The 22332-nt window shown below is 34.5% G+C and overlaps 1 protein-coding gene across 7 annotated transcripts in view; it reads left to right on the top strand.

Annotated features, from left to right (window-relative positions):
• Positions 1 to 22332, top strand: part of LRCH1 (leucine rich repeats and calponin homology domain containing 1) — a 118199-nt gene that overhangs the window by 87251 nt on the left and 8616 nt on the right. For 2 of the 7 annotated variants that reach the window (XR_004355719.1, XR_004355718.1), the window contains 5 exons: positions 246 to 350; positions 4914 to 5023; positions 8639 to 8776; positions 10573 to 10650; positions 18243 to 18500. Coding sequence is in view for 3 of the 7 variants with exons in the window: in XM_032681155.1 (XP_032537046.1) it covers positions 246 to 350; positions 4914 to 5023; positions 8639 to 8776; positions 10573 to 10650; positions 18243 to 18449 (638 nt within the window). In the remaining 4 variants the exon portion in view is untranslated. Of the gene's footprint in view, positions 1 to 245; positions 351 to 4913; positions 5024 to 8638; positions 8777 to 10572; positions 10651 to 18242; positions 18502 to 22332 lie in introns of those variants that run through there. The other 5 variants (XR_004355720.1, XR_004355721.1, XM_032681155.1 and 2 more) reach the window with 4 other exon arrangements.

The following is a 22332-nucleotide window of genomic DNA, read 5'->3' as shown; positions in this document are numbered from 1 at the left end:
ACAGGCTTAACTGCACCTATAATGTATGATTTGCAAATACTAACATTTAACTCTTCATTCTTTTTATCCTGCACCATCTTTCATTCTTTTCTCAAAATTTATGCATTTTGTATTAATCACCTTTGAATTACATCTTTGTCATTACCATATAATCCTAATGCCATATATGAAATGCTGCTGCCCACTTTTATCCCACCTCCGGTCCTTATACCCACCTTGGACTGGTTATCACTCCCCTCCAGCAGACCCATCCCTCAGTTTTCCTCCTATCTCCTTCAACACACTTACACAGGCACAAACATGGGACAACTTTAGCTACAGTATCCCATCTGAAGGAGACAGTGACAATGGTAGGTGTTCTATACATAATTTACTTAATTTTGTGTTTTCAGAAACATGAATATATGGCAAATGACCCATGTGGCTAAGGATGAAAGACACTACTCTTCAGGGAATGTCTATAAGACTAAATACCTCAGAGGATGCATGTTAATTTGCTGTAGAATATGTAGTGTTGAAAGTAAATGAGTGAAGAGTGTCACTGTTTTCAAGTCTGGCAAAACAACTTTTCACATACACTCCAAGAACTATTTTTAGTGTAGGTTTATTTGCTTGCATTACTTTCAAGAGTTTATAAAAGTTGTACTCAAACAGCAGTTAATTTTACTACCCTTCTTTTAAATTTTTTTTGTAGATACTGACTATTAAAATATCCTACTCCCATCTGCATTTATTGATGCAGGTGCATAACTAACTTAACTAGAAGAAGAATATCTAAAGAAACAAAGCTGAAAAAAATCAACTAAGCAAAATTAGTGATTTCTGTCCAAAAGAAACTGTTAGTACACTGTCAAACTTCTGTTCATAGTGAAAATCAGGTACATTAGAGGATTTTTGTTGCTGCTGCTTTTGTTTTCTTTTTCTCCAGAATCTTATTGCCATGGTACATATAGTCATTGCACTAATTTGCAAAATGGACCATGTTTGGGCTATCAGGATCTTATACTGCATCAATAGTTAAATGTCAGATGAAAGAAATAGAACCTAGACAATTAAACCCATTGTAAATATTCGATAGGCAGATGTTTTGGGTTTGTTTTGGTTTTTGGTTTTTTTTTTAAATATGACTGTTTTTTCCAGGTACCCTAAATTAGAAGAGTGTTTAGAAGGTAGTGAAACTGTCAGAAGTTTCAGATTGAAATCAAGACCACAAATATTGAATGATAAATGCCAACATTTAGTTTACTGTTAAGGAAACTTTCCTGTCTGACCATTCAGATGCCACTCTGGAAGTCACACTTGTACCACCCCAGACTTTAAGTGCTTTAAGGACTGAAGCCCCTTCACAGCAGGTGTTTAGTTCTTAGTTCAGTTCATTAGTTGACAATATTTGCTATTTGTCACAGCGTTCTTGATTACAAAACCATAAAAGACAGCGTGTGTAAGGAATCAGCTCCATAAAGGAAATAAGTGTGGAATATAAGAATTGATACTGGGAAGTTGAAAAACTTAAATTAGTATGATGATACGACACTAACTTGACATTTTGCTGATGAATATTCTAACAGAGAAACCTTGAGGTGGTTCTATTAGTGCAGCACTTGATCTCTGTTAATCTACATTTGTTGCTGGTTTACTCTTCTAAATGAAAGGAGTAACACAGACTAGCTTGTGCATTTGGAACGGATAGATACCTCCTGTCATTCACATCTTAAGCCAAATGCAAATATTAGTGTTTATTACCTTGGGAAGTTACAACAGAAAATGGCTTTTACAACTACATGTTTTTTTAATTGGGGTTATTGCCTTTCTGTTATTTAAATTTAGAGCGAATAAATCAATCAAAGAGAAATATAGCTATAAACTTTTGACCTCACTTCATCTCTGCAGGTCATTAGTCCAGCCTTCTTTTTGTCACTTAGTTTTAGAGTCAGGTTAAATCATTTTGTGGTTTACCTGAAGGATAATGTTGTCAGGCTAAGTACTCAGGACACTAAATTCCTTTATGTGCAATTAATAGTGCACCTATGTGCATAGGAACTCAGTACAGAAATTAAAATTTTCACAAGGAACCTTGTCCTTGCCTGTGGTATGTTGAAAATGTATTGTGTTATTAACTATTACACATCTAACTTGTTGAAACTTGTACAAAATACTTCTTAAAAAAATTATTGGAACAAGCACTACAGAATAACATGGGTTGGTCATGAGTTCAAAAAGCAGAAACTCACTCTTCAAAAGAGTAAAAAGTAGACATTCAGGTGTGTGTGTGAGGTATGGGCTCCCCTTGCTGGAAAATGTGTGTAGTGCTGAGAAGCAAGCAACACTCAGGACTGCCAAAACTTCCTGTATTAGAACATTTTTCTTTAAATTCAGTGTATAATGGAAACCTTTACAGCTAATGCTTTCGAGTGTGGGTTTTTTTAAGTTTTGGGGTTTAATTAATTAAGCTTATTTTATTGAGAAACTTCTAATTGTGGCTTCTCACTGCCTGGGATTAACCTGCTTTTTTCCTTGTGGATGAATGTATGTCTCATTCAAGAATGGAAATGACAAAGTAATGCTGATAGTTTCTGGTAACAGGCAGTTGTAGTCTGAAATTGGAAGGAAGTGCATCTTGGAACATTCATACTGACTTTGCAAAGGCTTAAGCAAGGATAGCTGTGGCCAAACTGAATGAAGACCATAATAATATTCTGATTCTGTGAAAATAGAACATAATTCTGAACTAATGCTTTTGTAGAGAATCATTTGAAATGTTGCTACTGATGATAAAGCTACAGTGGCTTTTAAATACCATTTAAACATGTTATTACTCTGCAAACATGATTTTATCTAGATGTTTTTCATCCATCAGAGCCAGCAAAGCTCAAATTATTAGAGTTGTACAGTGAACTAGAAAATCTTAGAAATTGCAACTACAGTTTTTAATAAATGTGATAGGAGATTTTTATTTGACCTCTTAAAAATTTAGGAGCAGTCTCCAATAAATTATTACAGAGTTGCTTATACAGAAACTTTAACACAGTACAATCCTGGAGTTTAATAGAAGGCTGCACTTGGAATAGTTTCTGCACTTTGAAAACTTGGGATTTGATTTTTTTTTGTTGTTATTGTGGCCATACTAAACTGTATACTTTATTAAATAACATTTTATATATTTTTCACCATATGTAAGTCTTTTAACAGCCTTTGTATGTTTGGGTATGTGCAGTCACAGTTATATGTAGCCTCTCTACAAAATGTTAGGAAGCACAGATCTGTTGGTACACTGTACTTTGGATATAGAATTCAATTCCAAGCGTGCAGTTTGCTGTCTACACGGGCGAAGATTAAACATCAGAACAAGTGTGGACCTCTTGCATCTGAAGGCGTGACTCTGCTACTCTTGTGCTAAGAGTGGGAGGTCAGCTCAATGAAAGTCTTTATTTATGATGTGTGCACCTGCGTGCAGATCCTTCTGAATGGTGACACTGATGAAGACGTTTAGTCCACTTGGAGAAGGGAACTGAGCTGCAGTCACTATCTGTAGTTCTCAGTCCTGCCAGTGGGATTTCTGGTGACATCAAAAAGAATAGTTTACTAAGATAAAATGTAATATTTAGGTGTTTATTTAAAAGGAGCTTGGTTTAACAAATAGCCTTTAATATGGCATTCCAGAAATTACTGATTTAACAGATGTAGCAAATTTCAATTGCCTGAGAAAAGTTTAAACTATGATTGTGATTGCACCCATGTTTACCTTTCCTACAGTTAAGAGTAAATAATCTTTTTTCACTCCTCTAGTAGGTGCTATTAGCAGTTCTTACACTTCCAATTGATGTGCCTTTTAGGAAACAAAAGGCTCCTTTCTTCTGTCCCATTACTTATGGACCTAGAAATTGTCCTAGAAATCCAATAATGGCATTAAATTAACAAAATTGAGACTGTGCAGTAGCTGTATATAAAACCAGAGGTTTCTAGGCTTTGTGCTTTCCACACCATTAATTGGTACTCGGGGTTTCATGTTGCATTCAGGAGAGAGGTGTGAAAATAGTGATACAAAACAGTTCTTTCTTTCGAGCAGTATTATTTTTTCCATAATAATCTAGTTAGCCTATAATTTGAATGGCAAACATGGGACAGTTGCATTTTCTGAAGCAAAATGGCAAAGTGGCAAGCAGATGATGGTTGCATTTTGACCGTACATCTTGTTCTTCCAAACAGCTCAAAACAGTCATTGACCACAAAAATGGAAGTGTAGAGATGCATATGTGTGGAAATGTCATGTAATTATTTCAAGGAACTATATGTGGGCAAAGCGATAAAGTTGACAGGATTGGTGGGAAGCAGTACTGCAAAGACTTTGTGCACTGTTGCATTTGCTATACAGCGTTTTAATGTAGGCAGAATTACTGAATGGCTAAGTCTGCCTACATTAATCTTTGTTTGCTGAGTGGTGGGGTTTTTTATTGGTTTGTTGTGGGTTTTTTTAGCATAACCTTATCTAGTAAGCATTTTGTTCTGTGTAGGAAGCTTGTCACAGCTTGTTACACAATTCAGCATCTTGTAGGAGAGAGTTCTACTTAAAAGAATAGGAAGTGTTTCCTGCCATGTTAAGATAGAGAGTTTTGTACAGATCAGACTCTCTAAGGGACAGTGCTGATGCTTAATCATATGATAAAACTTGCCCATTAAGATTTGGTTCAGAAATTTTCCACTCCATTGATGGTGTGGGAAGCTGTCCAGAGCAATATCCAAAAAATACCATTCATGATTGTAATCCGAGATCAGATTTTACTGTCCTCCTGAGGACAAACAAATTTTCTAACAGTTTTTGCTGGAGGTAGCGCCTATGGATTTTGCTTCATTTAGAAATAAATAAATCAGAGTATTCGTTCTTAAACTAAAATCTCTGTTTCTAAAAATTGTAGTGTTCTTAAGACCACAGAGAAATTTGGAATCAATAGACCCACAATTTACAATTCGAAGGAAAATGGAGCAGATGAGAGAAGAGAGAGAGCTTGTGGAACAGCTACGTGAGGTATGTGGGTATTGGTAGAATTAATTTATGCTGATGGAATGTCTTTTTTAAGGTTTCTTTTTGGAAAGTTGCCTGAGTAGGAGAATGTACGAAAGGTTAAATGAGGTAATATTACTTCTGCAAATTACACTGGTGAGACTGTTCCTGAAGTGCTTTATCACAATCAGATGTCTGTACTTCAGGAAAGGTTTTGTAAAAATGACATACAGTTAAACAGCATACCTTGCACTGGTAGAATTAACCATTTATTTAATCAGAAAAGATGAAGTGATCACTTAAGAGAGAGGTCTAGAAACTATTTCCAAACAGCTGGAGAAATCTTCAGTTTTACAAGTAAAAGACATGAAATCTGTTAGTTAAAGCTGAAAGCAGATAACTAATGCTTGCAACAGCTTTCTTAAAAATTAAATGAATTTTCCATCAATTGACGATTTGAATACAGAAGGTGGTTTCCTGATACATTGTTTTGAATATAGAAGCTAGAACCTAATGCAAAACTGGCTGCATTGGTTGCACAGAGTCTGTCTTACACAGCTGATACTTTGGTAGCAGTTGTTTGTGTGACACCTATTTATGCATAAAAAAAAAAAAGATGACAGCCTTTGCCACAAGGAATGTCATGACCCTGAACCTGTCAAGGTTTCCAGTTATGTTTCATCAGCAACAGAATAGATGGTATAATTGCACTCCTAAATGTAGTGCAAATCCTGAAACTGTAGGTGATTTTGATATCACAACTGGATTACAAGGTTATTTGTTCTTATCTCATTAGCTTCATGGAATGGCTAATTGCAAAATTATGAAGTTATTTTAAATAACATGTCTTCTATTATTTAATTTTAAAGCAGGAGGGTTCATTTTTTTTCTCTTTACCAAATACTGTTTAAAGGGCAGGATTTTAATGTAGAACTATGCAGACTTTTATATTTTCATTGTCTTACCTCAGGCCCTCACCTGCTTTAAGTATGAATTAATCTTACTTTGTCTTGCTCATTTTTTCTAACAGAAAAGATCTTGTTGAAGATTTAATGTAGTTGATGCAGTGTAGTATATTATGAATTCTAAACTTGAATGATACCAGAAGGACGAAATGCAGGAATTAGATGAGACAGACTTATTGGTAATGGAGAAGAAAGTGGAAGTAGCAGTAATAAACTGCAGTAGGGTGTAGTTATTCTGAGCCTAGTCTATTCAGCAGCATCAGTGCAGCTTTTTACATTTATTTTAAACGTTACCACAAATATGTAACAAGTCCCCAAGTAATTGTTCCTAAAAATAATCATAAATAATGTCCTCAGTGTTCCTGCCTTGTGTATTAGTTCAGTTAATCCTCACAGTGAAAAGTAGAACAAGGTTGTTCACCATATAAGGCATGATTATGGACATGTAATAAGGACCTCTCTACACAGTATTCATATTAGATATTACCAGTAGTATTGGTTTAATGTATTATTGACCTTCAGCTCCATGCACTGTCCTTCTTTGCCCTTGCCCTGAAACGTTGTGTATGGAATAGAAGTTATTTTGTTTCTTGTTAGATGTTTGATTACAAGTCAAGGAGAACATATAAGTCGGTAAGTTTATACTTTATTCAGTAGATATACCCATTAGTATATTTTGCTTTTTAATTGTTTCATGGTAAATTAGCATTTAGAGAGATTACACAGAACTTGTAGCCTTAACCAAGTTGTGCTCTAAACAAGAAGGAACAACTGGTACATTACTCAGGCTCCTTATTTAGAAATCTAAATGCACATTTACCTTTAGCTCAACCACTTCACACAAGACACATATTGTGAGAACATTGCTGTTTCTTTCATCCATTCCTCCCATTTCTGTAGAATGAGTCTGTTTTTGCAAAAATTGTTCCATCTCATAAAATATTTTACTTCAGAGACATACTTAGTTTTCTTCCATATGATTTTGTCCATTTGATTCATGATCACTTCAGAGTGATTTACAATTGAGCAGTACAGTCTAGCAAGAAATACTGGTTGATTTTTGTCACTCGAAAGGTAAACATAGAGTACTTTTGACATGCTAAATGGAAGAAATTGTCTGATGTTGTAGTGTGGATGATTTTTGAAAAAGAAAGCAATTCTTCAGTGGTGACAAAATTGAAAGAAACTGCTTTGAGTCTTCGGTTTTATTTAAATCTAGTCTTAAACCCTGAACTCCAGCACAAAATGGCATTGAAATGGAATTGTAGGTGCTCATAAAAAAGTGGAGCCTGATCTATGCTGAATAGTCTCACAATAGACAAATCAGTGTTTTAAGGAAGAAGTTTTTAGTTCATCAATTTATATAAATCCGTTTGTAACAGTTTTGAAAAAGTCTCAAAGTGTATTCTTTTATGAACTTATATAGCGAAAATGTTTTCTAATTTATGAATTAAACCAAGGTGGAAACAAACATTATATTAGTGAACATGATGAACTCTTCTTTTTGGCACTTGAAACCTACATGTGAATACTTGGGTAATGTGGTTAGAAAAACTGGGAAAATATAGTGAAACCCCAGAGTGCATTCAGGGGAGGCTATTTCTTGGTGAGGCCACCCAAACAAAGGAAGTGTAAGGGAAAACCAAAGAGCTGAATTTCTTTAACTTGGATTTCTTGCTTAAAGTGCTGAGAAGATCATATGACTGTCCCCAGCTGCCTGAAGGGTAGTAAAAGAGAAAATAAAGCCCAGCTTTTCAAAGAGGAACAGTGAAACAATGAGAGACAGTTGTACAAATTGCAGAAAAAGAAATTTCAAGTAGCTATAAGGAGATATCCAAAACTTAACTAGCCGAGGGTCTGGTGTCACTACAAATTTGTTAGACCAGGGAACACTTAGAAATCCCTTCCAACCTACTTTCTCCTTTGATTCTAAAAAGAATTATCTATTCATAGATATTCATATTCAACCAGTATAGGTTGAGGTAATGTGTTAATAGAGAGTAATGATATTAAAGAGGTTCAACTAGGAATAAGAAATAGCTATTTAAAGATAATGGAAGTAATTATCTCTAAGTATAGAGTTAGAATGTTTTCAAGATTGGAACACAATTCAGGAAACTCATTATATATAACATTCTTATTGTGGATTGTTGGGCTTTTTTTTTTTTTTAATTCTCAAATATTTTCAAAAATACTTTATTTTCCAATATCAAATTCTTTTCATTGAGTCTTCCATTTTACTTAACAGATATCCAAAAATTCTCTTTTACCTCTGAATGTTTTACCTTGCCTTACCTGTTCTTCTGATCACTCTTATGCTTCCTAAGTAATTTTTAGGCTACTAGAGAAAGATCACTTTTTACTCTCTGCTTGTGCAGTCATTAGCACAATGTCGTTCCGGTTCAATGTGCTGGTGAAAAAGAAATTCAAGATTGATAAATAGAGTGGTAATGGGGGAATGGTTAAAGAAAGGAGCCACATGTAGTGCAGTCACATATCTAATTGCATGCAAATGTGTTTTTATACATTTTCTATACAGGAATTGTGTTTCTTGGTAAATCAAAACTCCAAAAGTGACTATGTGTCTACAGCACAGGAGATGAAGATATATGTTCCCTTTTTTTCCCCTTGATCCATTTCTATATCAAAGTGTACATGCCTTCTTCATTTGCAGAACATAGAAACCAGACTAAAGATTTGTTTGCCTGAAGACCTGGGGTCAGCTCTGATGGATGGTGTCGTTCTCTGCCATTTAGTAAATCACGTTCGCCCTCGGTCTGTAGGAAGTATTCATGTACCTTCACCAGCAGTAGTAAGTTGCATGTTTCCTGCTGCATTGAAATGTTTTATCAATTACTGTTTTATTGCTAAATGATATTTGGTTACATGAACCAGGTTGCTGTTCAGTGAACGTTCTTTGCTGTTAGGGGCAACATATACATTATTGCAAATTCAAATGTTTGTTAATTTTTGTGTATTATATATATACATATATAAAATGTGTGTGTATGTGCGTGTGAATAAAATTATCCTGCCTTTCTCTGATCTAAAAACAAGGTCAGATATTTTCATAATAGCCTTTGTGTTCAGAACAGTATGAAACTGTGATTATAAGTTTTTATTCTAAAAAACCCCAAATTTTAAAAAGAAAATTAGCCCCTTGTTTGTTGATTGAAAAAATATGAGGTTAACTTTAGCAGTGTCTGGCTTAGCAGATGCCATGTTACTAAAACACTTAAAGCACATATTAGCATATTCTTCCTGTTGAGTTAAAAGTACAGATGATTCTTTTTACCTGCAGACAGAATTGAATAAAAACTTGCATTGTAGTGATTTAATATTGACTTGCCCAAATTTAAGGACCTGAGTATTTCAGGACATAAAATCAATGTAATCTCTGTGTGCACTTCTTGAAACTTAGTTTCCGTAGTGCTTTCTCTGTTTATGTCTTTTTCTTGGGCAGATCATTGTTCCCGATTTCTGATAACAGTCTGGTTCTGAAGAGGTTTTGTGTGTTTTCAGACTGCCTTTTTTCTTTTCAATGTTCACATTAGTAAAAATTTACCAGATATTCGATTCTGAGAATACCATGTGGATTTGAGGCAATCTGGAAGAACTTCCAAGAAGACAGATTTAAGGAAAAGATATTTTCTCAGGTGGTCTAGTGGAGTTTCGTTTGCTGTTACTTGATTTAAAATAATTTCTATCTTTGATAAAAATATGACACTGCCAAAATATGCAAACTTTAATTTCTGGGGCAAAAGCTTAAGTTGTCTTGCCAATTTTTTAGAACAAATATCTCGTGGTGTTTTCTGTAACAAAAAGCGCATCTTTTAAATTTGTTTTCGTTTTGTTTCAAGTTCATATTGATTCTTTTCTTTTGCTTGAAATAGCCTTCAAATTACTTTAGCCTAGAAAATTAGTTCTTTAAAGTCCTTGCTACTAGGAGGATATTCAGGAACTACCAGTGTTTCGCATCTTGCATTGAAGAAGTAAAATAGCAAGGAGTTTGCATTTGGTTTTTCTTTAGTCACGTGATATTTCTGTAAGTATTTGGTGAATAGTCCTGAGTAAGACAAATTATGGAAATATTTGAGATTCTACCGTAATAGGAAATTTATTTTTCAGAGACACTAAAATTGTGTATAGTTACTATAAATTTGTGAGTACATAAAAAATTCAAAAGGAGTGAGCCTGATAATTAGTTAAAGTCTGTTCTCCATGATGTACATTAAAATCCTTCAGCACTTTATTTGCTGTCCAGAAAATAAATGTTGTCTGTAACAAATCTTTATAATGGGCATGTTTTAGAACCTCACAAGCTGGATGTGAACAATTGGAGATCTAAATGTGCTGGTGACTTTAAGAGCTAAGTAAAAGCACATGGCATCCACAATTTATGTGCTCTCTATTTGTAGGCATGATGCTTTTAGAATTGATGCTGAGCAGAAATTACTCAATTTGCAGAAGTGTTGAGCAGAATTTTATGCATTGTTATCAGGAGAAATTTGGAAATGGAGCAGCAGTACAAGAATAATGCAATAGGTAAATTGACCAAATGAATGTTTTTGACTTCTTTTGCCATAGACTATTTTTTTTGTTTTACAGCCTAAACTTAGCATGGCCAAATGCAGGAGAAATGTGGAAAACTTTTTGGATGCATGTAGAAAACTGGGGATACCAGAGGTAATTTAATTAAGTCTCTCATTTCTAGATGTTAAAAAATCCAGACATTAATTACTTTAAAGCTGAAGGATAACTTTATGAACCACAGGTTTTCATCAATAAAGATGCTTTTTTAAAAAAAATTGGTCTAAATGTGATTTAATACTACTTTAGTGCATTTCAGTGGCTCATGTCATAGCACTTAAAAATTGCAAATTTTGTCTTAAATTAGTGATTCAGTATTGTCTCTAATACCTCCTTATCTTTGCCATGGAAAGTAAGTAAGGAATTGTGATAAGTAGATAACATGTAATTAGCCAAAAGCTTGCTAATTATTTTCATTGCACAACATTACTGCATTTTTCCTCGTGCTTTTAGAATATGAACTTAATTAATTTTTTTATTTTCCTTTTTTTACAGTACTTCCTTTTTTTACAATATTGAGTAGTCTATGCATTGTAAAAGTGACTAATAGCACACTCATCTCTTGTACTGAAACATTTCTACAGTGATTTGAAGAAAAGCAGTGTTTGATATTTTCTGCTTTTCATTTAAGAATGGCAGCATTCATCATGTAATTTATTCTCATCTTTATAACTAATAAATGCTAGAGTTCCATTGGGAATATTTCAAAGAGTCCCTTATGGTCTAGAAGAACCTATTAAGTAAAAGTTAATTTCAAAAATGTGACCTCAAAAGAAGGTAAAAGTATTATACAAGGTCTTTTTAATCTGAACACAGGAAAATTGCATTATGTATTTTCACTGTTGCCTACATATGACATTATAATGAAGGCAGTTCTTTTTAGTCTGTTTCAAGAATACCAAAATGAAAGAATATTTTTGTGATCTCCCCCCACCATCCCCTTGGGGAGCAGATGGTAATGAAAAGATTTCACATTAGGAAAGAATTCCAATTTGAATTTTTTATGGTTTTTTTCTGTATTTTAGAACTTGATTTGGAGGACAGCAAAAGTAACAGATAATTTTTGCTATTTGTAGGAATTTTGAGGGGGAGACTTTATCTTACAGTTCCAAGGAATAGTTCATCATAAATTTAATTTGTCAGTTCAGTGTAATGGCTGGGTCTCTTAAGCTGTAATAGTTCATTTAGTTCCTGTAATTATGTAATTTTTTATGTTAGAATGATTTCATGTTAAAGATAAAATTTCACTTCAGAGAAGATCCAAATCTCAGTGTTGTGGGCTTGTAGACATGGAGTGTTTGTTAAGCTGCCCCAAAGCTCAGTGTCTTCTGATGCATCATAAGTCATCAGTGAATTAGAATCAGATATTTCTGTCTATAGCCTGTTGGGAAAGAAAAGGCCAAGAGCTGTTTTCATTGCTGTCATGAGATCTTTCAGAAATGGAAATAGAACAGAAATATTTACAAAGTTCCTTGCAGAGCCATATTACAGATGGGTAAGCTAAGCCTTTACGAGTTTTTTTAATTTTGAATTTCTATAAGTAAGCTTTCTGGAGAAACACCTTTTTGATTTTTTTTGAATAGACATTTTCATATGTGTATTTATTATCCCTCCTTTTTATTGCTTCCATTGAAATTAGTGTTGAATGTTTTAGGATTTTCAAAAAATTATTAAAATGAATTTGTTGAAGAGTTGCACAGAAGCTTAAGCACAAGGCCACATCTCACCAGTCTGATTTATGAACTAACCGTCCTTATGAATCTAAATAAGCATTAAGTTCTCTTGAAGGGAAAAACTCATTCACTTAAACACTAAATGAATGGCTTGCAATTGTAAATTTAAAAGAGGTTTTAAGTACTCTAAGGATGTTCTTTTTTGTTAGCTATTGGTAATTTGCAAATGTATATATTTGCTGTAGATTTTGAAAATACATTATGATTTGGAACTAGCTGGTAGATGCTAAAACTTTGCTGTGTGTTGAAGGGACATGTATTAGAAATGCAAAGTTGTGTAATAGTGAGTATGACAGTCAGCTGTCAAAGTTTTTAAAGAACTACAGATGGCGTGCTTAATGCTGCTTTTGATTGATGAGTTGTATGTTGCCTCAGTCTCTCTGGAGAAACAAGTAAAAGGAGTTCAGTGAATTATTACTTTTTTTTGAAAACAAGCATCTTATATGGAAAAGTGATAGGTTCCACTTTTGGGTCCTAATACCCATGGACATTGGGCTTTTTGGTGATACTTGTGTCCACGTTTAGTTCCTGAGAATTAACTTGAAATTCTGTTGCGCAGGTTTTTAAAGGATTTAGAATTTTCATGATTCATGTTGGTTTCTTTTCAGTTATTTAAAGAATAGAGTACATACTATTTCCTGGACTCTACAGGTTTGGAATAATACCCTTTAGTCTTGTAAAATGAAAACAAGAAAATAGCTAAGTAATTACTATGCTGTGCTGATGTGCATGGTCTCTTACTTCTGTGGTTTTTCAGCATTCAGTTCTTGGGTTAAAATTGCTTTGCCCAGAATGATCCTGGGAAACTTCATACAAGTTTCGAAAAATGCAGTTGGTGTCTAAATATGTCCCACTGAGTATCAGACATTGTCATCTTGACCAAAGAGCCACAAATACAAAATTCAGGAACGTGAGTGTCTCTTTATAATGATGTGGTATGTAGATGATTCTGAAAGCCATTACCTGTCAGATGAGAATTTCAGTACAATGAGGGACATGTTGAAATTGCTTTCTGTTAATGACCGTATGATACTCCTGATTGCATGCAGAAAGGATGTGCTGGATCATATGCAAAAGGAATATTTTCAGTGTATGGTTCTGACCCATAATAAGAAACTAAATAGCAAGGCCCTGGCTGCACTGGCAGCCTATCAAAAGTGTGAGAATTGAAAGGCAATCAAGTTGTGTCCAGTTTTGCCCCTAACCTTTACTGTAGCACCTTATCGGAGATCCTTGTAGATCATTTTTTGAGACAAAACAACATTTTCGTTTGATGAGAAAGGAATGGTGTCAGTTAAGTATCTGAAAGCCTGAAGATTGAGAAAAAATCTGCTGTGTCCCTCAGGAGATATATGACAAAAAGGTACAATCTTTGTCTCTTGGAAAATTACAAAGGAATACTTTATTTTGCTTTGTTGACTAAACCCCACCCAATTACCTAATCTCCTCTATAAGAGTGATAGAGTGACAAACACTCTGACTTTCTCAGTGACATGCAGTACTTGGATGGTGCCATTTACTGGACTACATTGTTAATGTCACATGGACCCAAAAATGACACCACTCATATTGCTTACCCAGAAGTGTTCACCTATATTGCACACACCCTCTCATGCTTTATGGGTTTAAAAAATAAAGCTATTTTTTTTATTTATTTCTCTTGCCTGTAAGTGTGGGCTTCAAAGTGTCAAATGTACCACTTCCAATGCAGTTTTAATCTTCCTGGTAGCATCTCATCCCAGAGGTTTTAAAAATTATAAGAAGAGTGAATCATTATCACATGAGTATGTATGTGAAGTTATGGAAGTATTTTGATTTCAACTGTTCTTTCATAGAACCAGTAACAATATATGTAAACAATTGCAAAAACATTCATACACATTTCTTTAACTTGTCATTGCCACATCAGTATTTATACTAGTAGCAAAGAAGTAAACTTTTCCATTTTAACCTGCAAATTAATAATTTAATTAAATTTGAGCTGTTATTGGTAACTATATTACAGAGTATTTTTTCATATGCACTTTCAGTAGTGTTAACAAATATTTGTTTTTTGGTGGGCTGAATGATACTTTTATTATAACCAAGATTTAGACCAAAACAAAGCTGTAAATGCAATATGTTATTTGAAAAGCAAAAGTTACAAGTTTTGGGTCACATTTCTTCTAGTTCTCAGTTATGAACAAATAAGGCATATCAGAAGTAGGATCTTCTAAGCATTTTTTTCAAAAAAGAAAATGAACAAAGTATTTTCAATGTCTGTGAAGTTAGCTTTTTACGAAGACACAAATTTTTATGATATGCAGATTACACTAATGTAGTATCTTAGACCTTTTGGCCCTTTTTGGGGCCTCTTCAGGTCAGAGAAATTACATTAATTTTTTTTAAAAGGAAAGAAGGACTTTCCCCACATACACACCTTGTTATTCTTCATATAGCTTGAAAAAAGATAGACTGAAGTTATCATGATTAGTACTAGAACAGTAATTTTTGTTGATAAAAGGTAGTGATAAAATGAAACTTTTTACAGCCAAATGTTCCAACAAGAGTTTACCCAAAATTCTGTATTCCAGCGCATCAGTAGGGATGCAACATGGTTTAGTGGGAGAAATTATATCTTGGGTGGGAATGAGAGACTTCTACCATGTCTCTCAAATTTTCAGTCAGTTATATGGTGTAAACATACTGAACAGAAAAGAGTGTGATGGTAAGAAATGGCTTTTTGGATCTCAAGTCATATGAAGATTACAAAAGATTTAGCTGTGCCCCTTCCTGTGACTTTCAAGTCCTGCAAATGGACCTATTACAGCGTTTCAACCTCCTCCTCTGAAAACCAGGTCTACTATGTTGCAATGTCTGGCAGAATTATTCTAAAAATCCATGTGATTTGTGTTAGTGTAAGAATTGAAAATTAAGTAAAACAATAAAATAAAAAAACCAGGAGGCTTTTGTATTCTAAAAGTAGCAGAACAAAGTAAAGAAAGCAACCAAGCAGTTCAGTGTGAAGTGTTTTATCTTCTGTCTACCTGTTAGTTGATCAATTGGTAATCGTGTTTCTCAGTTTAACGAAAGGTATATTATCATGGCCACTTATGCTTGTTTTCTGGTCACTTCACGTAATCAGTTACTTCTTCATTGTTTCATCATGAGACATCCATGAAGTTGCAGTAAGTTTTATGAGGTATGACTCCTTTTTCCACTCTTTCCTTCTGGACTCGAGAATGTACATTGTTTGGCCTACAGTGTGGAGTTAAGTAGTTCAGTACTCTGTCAGTTAGAGTCCTGAAAGCGTAATTCTGAGGTTCCTTTCATTTGAGTTTTGAATATAGTGCATATGCACTACAGATTTTATTCCTTAATGCACTTCTGCAAACTTACTCTTGATTTTTTTTACCAGGGTCAAAATTTGAGGAGGTTGGTTCTGAAATGCTGTCTGTTTTCACAGTCACTGCTGGGGCATGTCGAATGAGGGTGGTTTGTGCACAAAAGCAGCTGGTTATGATTTTGTTGTTCCACTTCTGTCTTACTGTGTTTATTCTGTGTGCATGATTTTGACAGCTGTATGATTTAATCATATAGCTTCATAGACATGAAAAGTCAGTCCATAAATGTAATGATTAAGTATATGTATCTTTTTAGTTCTTACCAGCAATAATTTCAGTCCCATAAATAAGAGGGCAGTGCTTGCAATAGATGGGTGGGTGGGTGGTTGTCTTTGAGACTTTGGCTGGGGATCATGTACTTTTTCACTATTTCAAGATGTCTTGTTTTAGTTTTGTATTTTTTTTTCACAACATCAGTAAAATTCTGGTAACTGCAGTGGAAATACATTCACCATTACTGAAAACCTATTTGTTTTATTATCTACAGCTACATTACAGAAGTTTAAAATACATGAAATATAAACATTTTACATAAAGGGTGAATGTAAAACCAAGTTATCCATTGTCACAGAACACACAAAAGTAATCAGACATTTCTAGGGCTTTCCTGGGTTTCATTGAATTTCACTGAAACACAGCATGGCAGTTTCTGTAGGAAGTTTCTTCTGCATGTCTTGGCTGTTTATGTACGCTCTGGCTTCTCCAGTATGCTTTTTAGGATGTTAATCTCTGGTTAGCAAGTTCATCAATCTCTGTAAAAATTCAAGCTATTATCAGCTCTCATTCTCTAACTCTGAAATTGCTTCCTTCTCCATTCGACTACATTAGGGATTGTTGGCATTGTTTTGGGGATTTTGGGAGAAAGATTAAAAAAAATTCCTTGTTTTAAAGTTCTGGCAAATTTTTTTTAATATAAATTTAAGTTAAGTGTATGATAGATATTTATTTTTGGGATGGATTTGCAACAAGTAGGAACTGAGTCTTGCATGCTCTTATAAAATTAATTCAGCATTTGCTGGGTTTACTGGTGTCTTTGGTAAAAATGCAATATATTACATAGTTGATAGTCCCGAGTGGTTTGCCCTAAAACTAGTTTCTCTGGTAAGCAGCTTGTGTATGTAGGTGTTCTCAAATACAGTACTAATCCTATCCCATTTTTAAGCAAGATCAGCATGTTTTGTGCTGTTTGTGAGTTTTCATACTCTAAAAAATGCCAAATAGAGTTGCATTGAAGTGTATTATCATAGTAGAGTTTTGAGTTAAAAAAAATTCTTAAAAATGACTGCAAAAATAATGTTGTTGCTAGGCAGTTTGGTTCCCCCCTCTGTGTCTGCTGGCCTAAGTAACAAAATTTTGCAGCTTTTGACTCCTGGTTAAGCTAGAACCAGTCATGATAAGCAAAAAAAAAATAAAAATAAAAATAAAAAGTGTCACTTTTTTCTTTGTGTATGAATGACAGTTCTGACTTCCAGTTTTACTAGGCACTTTTCAGAATAGAAGGACCTTTTGAATATTTTAAAGTTAATTTTCTCTCAAACTGGACCTTGAAACTTTGTGCTAACAGGAAACAGACATTGAACTTCCATGTCTTGGTTTATTTGGTATACTGTCAGTTCATTAAGGATGTGAGAATGAAAAGCTACTGCAGAAACATAATGTTCCTCTCAAACAGGGGAACTCTTATTGCATGTAATTTTGTTCAGTTAAGTATTCATTATCTTAGTAAGGCCTTATTTGCAATGTAAAATGGTGTATCTTAGATTGCATTTCGAAAGTACTAGTGTTGCTTGCTTTGATTTTAATGTTAAATGTTGTGTGAGCATATTGGTATTATTTTTACATATTACACTTCATTTTATATAGCTAGTCTAGAGTAAATTGCCACATCAAGTCATTGATACTTTCCTAAGATGTTATGGGAGTCTAACCTGCTAATAATTTATAAATGCTACCTAAGGAATTTAGCATCCAATTCTGCGGTCTAGAAACTATTAAAGTTAAGTATAGTTAGTGCTACATTGACTTTTTCAGTTTCTATCCCAGGGTATGATTTAAGTTGATATTTGAATACCAAGTTTTAGATTATCACGTTAGAGAATTTTGCATACATTTAATGGTTCCTGTAAGTACTTTTTCTTGATGCTTCGTATTGCTGCTGCTTGTGCTTTTAACAGCTTTCTAACCCACTGTTTGCTATTATATAAGGTGGATTTTACAGCTGGTTCCATTTAAGCATTTGAACGAGGCCCAGATGGCCAAAGGTGTGCAGATCTCAGTGGAATGAGTGGATCACATGCATCTCCTCACTCTTGTGAATTTGGGCATAATTTTGGAAGGATTCGAAGACCTGAACTCTTCTAGTTTAACATTCTGATGTTATATGATAGCTTCAGTATTTAGAGGAAATAAAAGAAAGCTGGAATGTCTAGTGAGTAAGGCAATACTCAGAAGAAGCTATTCCTACATGTTTATGCTAGAATATTGTGATAATTTATTTATCAATATCTTTCTATTTTTGTATTTTTAATTTTTTGCACTCTTTTTCTGTTCTAATGGCTGCCCTTCGGGATAGGCTGACCTCTGCTCTCCGTATGACATCCTGCAGTCGGATATTCGTCACATTCGAAAGACTGTTGACACTCTGCTCGCCCTTGGGGAGAAACCCCCGCAATCAACTTCTACTTTTCGCTCCTGGGATCTAATAGGCTTTTGTCTTTTCCATATACTTTTTATAGTCTTGATGTATATAACTTATCACTGGAATTTGCTAACAGCATAACCTGTTCGCATGTGCACAAAAACTTTCTGCTTTGTCTCTGACAAATTACAGGTACTTAATTTCCTTCCTTTGCCTTACAAACTTCTCCCTTTCCCTTGCTTCCCTTCCTTGTAATATCTTTATTAATCTCTTGAAATAGGAGAGAGAAGGAGTAGCATCTTGAAGGCAAGTCCCATATCTTCTATCCCCTGTAGCTCTAGTTTAAGAACTTATGTACCTCTGTATTTATAGTTTTTCTTCCACGTTGCCTAGAGTACACACTAAATGGGTTAAAGCAGTGAAGCTACTCTTATTCCACTTTTGGGTGTAGGCTAGATGTGTATCACAAGCTAAACAGAACTAAGCCTCTTACTTTTTGTGAAAATCCAAAAATGCTGCAGATAGGGAAGCGACTGAGGTGGCACTTCAACAGATAATAGTATTTTCTGAGTTGGTGCCATTTATCTCTGCATATGTTTTGCTACAAGCATTTAGAGAACTACCTTTCAAATTACTGTTATTTTTTAATTCTTTAGATTAACAAGAATATGGTAACTTTAAAGATTGTTGTTCTCTCTCCTGTTCTGATTAAATTCCATACTGGCATAGTTACGTTTTCCTACTTATATTTTGGTTTTCTCCAGATTCCATAGAATAATCTTTTTCTTCTGCCGCAAAAAGCAGTGTTGAACTGCTTTCAAACACTTGCTACATTACACCCCTGAGATGACTGTAAGTTAGCAGTGGGTATGAGCAAGCCATAGAATGCAGGGACTTGAGAATGTTTCAGGATGATCATGTGGTACAGAGTGACACAGTAAGACAGACTGAGAATAAACTGTTAGATTCCTGTATCTGCCATTCTTGTGTGTGGCATCAAGAAAGTCACGTCACTATCTTCTTTGTTTCATCACCTGTGAAAATGCAGGCACTGTTTGTTTGTTTGTGTTTATAGCAAAGACAGTGTAGCTCGGAAAACAGATCATCTGGGCAGACTCCAGCTTTTCTACCTAGAAGGTTTTAAAGAAAAGGTTAGACATACATTAGCCAGGAGGTGTTTTGGTATGTTTGAATTCTGCCTGTGATTGGACTGCCAGACTAATGACCTCCATTTCCCTTCTAGTTCTATGTTCTGTTCATCTACTGTAAAACTTCAAATAAGACGATTTTTTTTTTGTTTTGCTCCTTATCGACATGAAATATACAAATGAAAATTGATTGAAAAATCTATAATGACATGACAGTATTGGCCTAGATGCTGTTGACTAAATTTGTAACTCAGTCTCAGGCTATCCTAACCAAAGGACCTCAGTTTTGTGTCTTGGCAATACATGCATTCACCTCTCACTGTCTAGTGTATAATAACATTACCTATAAACTTTTAGTGGATAACTAGCATAGGAACTTATATGTTACTGATTATTTTGGCCATGTGGTTATGATTTAATGCTGCACTGTAAATATCCCCATTCCACAGATACTTGTAAAATTTTGTAAAAAACTTATAAGTGCAGTTCTATCCCTAGTTTCTGTGGCTCAGATATATATACACATATTTATACACACATATGTATGCATATATAGTTTGAAATGTATAATTAGATAAGTATTTTAGGATGAAAAAATTAATTTCAGACAATGGATAAATCAAATATATCAAAGGATTTAGTGTCTAGCAACTTCCACTGCATATGTATAACAAATCTTTTGTAAAGGGTGTCTGTCGTCTGTGACCAGACAAGTTCAGTGAGCCCTTCTAAGCTCTTGATACTTGAGAATTGTTACTAGTTATTTGGGTGTGCAGCTATAGACTTGTGTCCTCATCTTGCACAGACCTGTCTTTTAACTGTGTGCCTGGTTTCAGTGATACCGATACCAGACACTTGTTTACTCAGAGTCAGAGCTTGACATTTAAGTTTCTACTTTTAGCAGATCTTTGTCTTGATATTGATTTTCTTGTTTTAACAATGTTGCTTTTCTGCTGAAACTGAGAAAGTGACATAAAGCTTGAATCAGTTCAGAATCTATTTAATTCTCTGTTTATAATCCAGTGTATAATTGAGACAAAAGTGATGTCGTCTGTAGGGCTAAGATTTCACTACTACTCCCATAAGTGGTAAACAGGTCTCCTGTTGATGCTGTGTGTTGTGCCCTTCTTATGTAGTGCTGAACTGCATGCATGAATACATTTTTTGAAGTTGGAAAATCATGTAGAGAAAGTTTTTGCTACCATCCTGTAGTACACATCTGTCTCATTGTCTGATATCACGTCTGATTATCCACCGTAACCAATAACTTTTGGGTGTCAGGTAAGAGAAGGAGTAGATTAGTGTGTTTTGCATTTTCAGTGTGCAGAAATGGAAGTTCATGTCTTCATTCTTTTTTAATGTTTTATAGACACTGGGTTAGAAACTGAACTACTGTTGTGCCAGTGTAGACCAAATGAAATGTATCCCAGTCATAGTGGCACATAACTCCAACACTTATCCAAAGTTTTAACTTTGCATATGCTTACCATGCAAACAGAGCTGTTGTTAAGTTACTTAGAGTACATTTTCTGTGTGTTCTCAGCTATGAGAGTATACAGTAATTAAAGTGTAATATTACAAGCACTTTCTTGTAGTTAGAGATGGTGAAGCTGTCTTGAGCGAGACTCTGACAAACAAACAATGAACATACTTGCTTCATGGCAAGCACAGCTGTGCTACCATACATGTACCTTATCCAGTTTTGTATATTTTCGGGTTGTTACTGATTACACTTCCAAATATATATAAATCTTACAGGGAAAGAAATAGCGAAATACACCCTTACATTTTCTAAATGTGAATATAGTAAAGTTTCTCAAAATATATTTGAAATATAATGAAAACATGAAAATCTGTGCGCTCATCCCTGAAGCCAGTAATTCTTCCACGAAGTGGGGAAGTGGAAACTAAAACGTAAATGTAGCTCATTAATCTACTCTAATGGGTTCTTTGTTAAATTCAGAGTCCTGTTTCTGTGCTGCTGTTCCTGTGGCTTCAGTACTTGGGAAGTAAACAGTTCGACTGATTGGTGGTTCTTCACCTTTGAGAGAATCCACTGTGGTGACATTCAGTTATATACAATTGGTACTTACTGCTCACAGCCAGTCACATGATTAAGTTGATCACCTGGAGTTTAAAAAAGCTGTGCACTGTAGTTCACCCCCATATTCATTAATAACGTTAATTATATTTGCTGCTCTGTTTCTTTTTCCATTCAGTTTTTTTCCATTGCAATGATCATCAGAGATTTTCAAGCCATGATTTCTTAATAAATTGGTTTCCAATCCGCACTGTATGCATCATATTGATTGCTCTTTTATCCTGTGGAGGTCATCTCATTCATACTGCGATAAAGTAATAAATACAACTGGTAGTGGATAAACTTGCAGGTAAAATGTATTTGCACTGGATTAAAAGTGATATTTTGATGTGAGGATTTGGCTTTCTTTTTCCTCGAGTTAGAAAAAAGATAAATATTTTCAAGTGTACTGTAATGCAGTGTAGTAGTCCTTCAAATGCTTCTTGCTTGTATATTAGCAAGTTTTTACAGCTCATAGCTGTATATAGATCCCATTACGTTCCTAATAAGTTTTCTGAAAGTTATGCTTAATGTGAGTAGGGATTAAATTAGATCTGAGCAAATATGCAGTACAGTTTTCTACTCAATATACATTAATAAGTTTCCAAAGTATTGCTGTATCAGTTTTTAAAAAAAAAAAATTTACTACTGTTACACTCCCCCCCCCAAAAAAAAACCAACAAACCAAAACCCAAAACCAAACAAACCAAAAGAAGGATCATATAGGAAGGCTGAGATAAAAATAGTACAGCTGGACTTGTGAACCTTTGCCATTTCCTTCATTTCTAGCACATAA

Source organism: Chiroxiphia lanceolata, chromosome 2, assembly GCF_009829145.1.
Source record: "Chiroxiphia lanceolata isolate bChiLan1 chromosome 2, bChiLan1.pri, whole genome shotgun sequence".
In the NCBI taxonomy this organism is placed as follows: domain Eukaryota; kingdom Metazoa; phylum Chordata; class Aves; order Passeriformes; family Pipridae; genus Chiroxiphia; species Chiroxiphia lanceolata.
The sequence above is the reverse complement of the archived record's forward strand: the minus strand, read 5'-3'. Positions and strand labels throughout refer to the sequence as shown.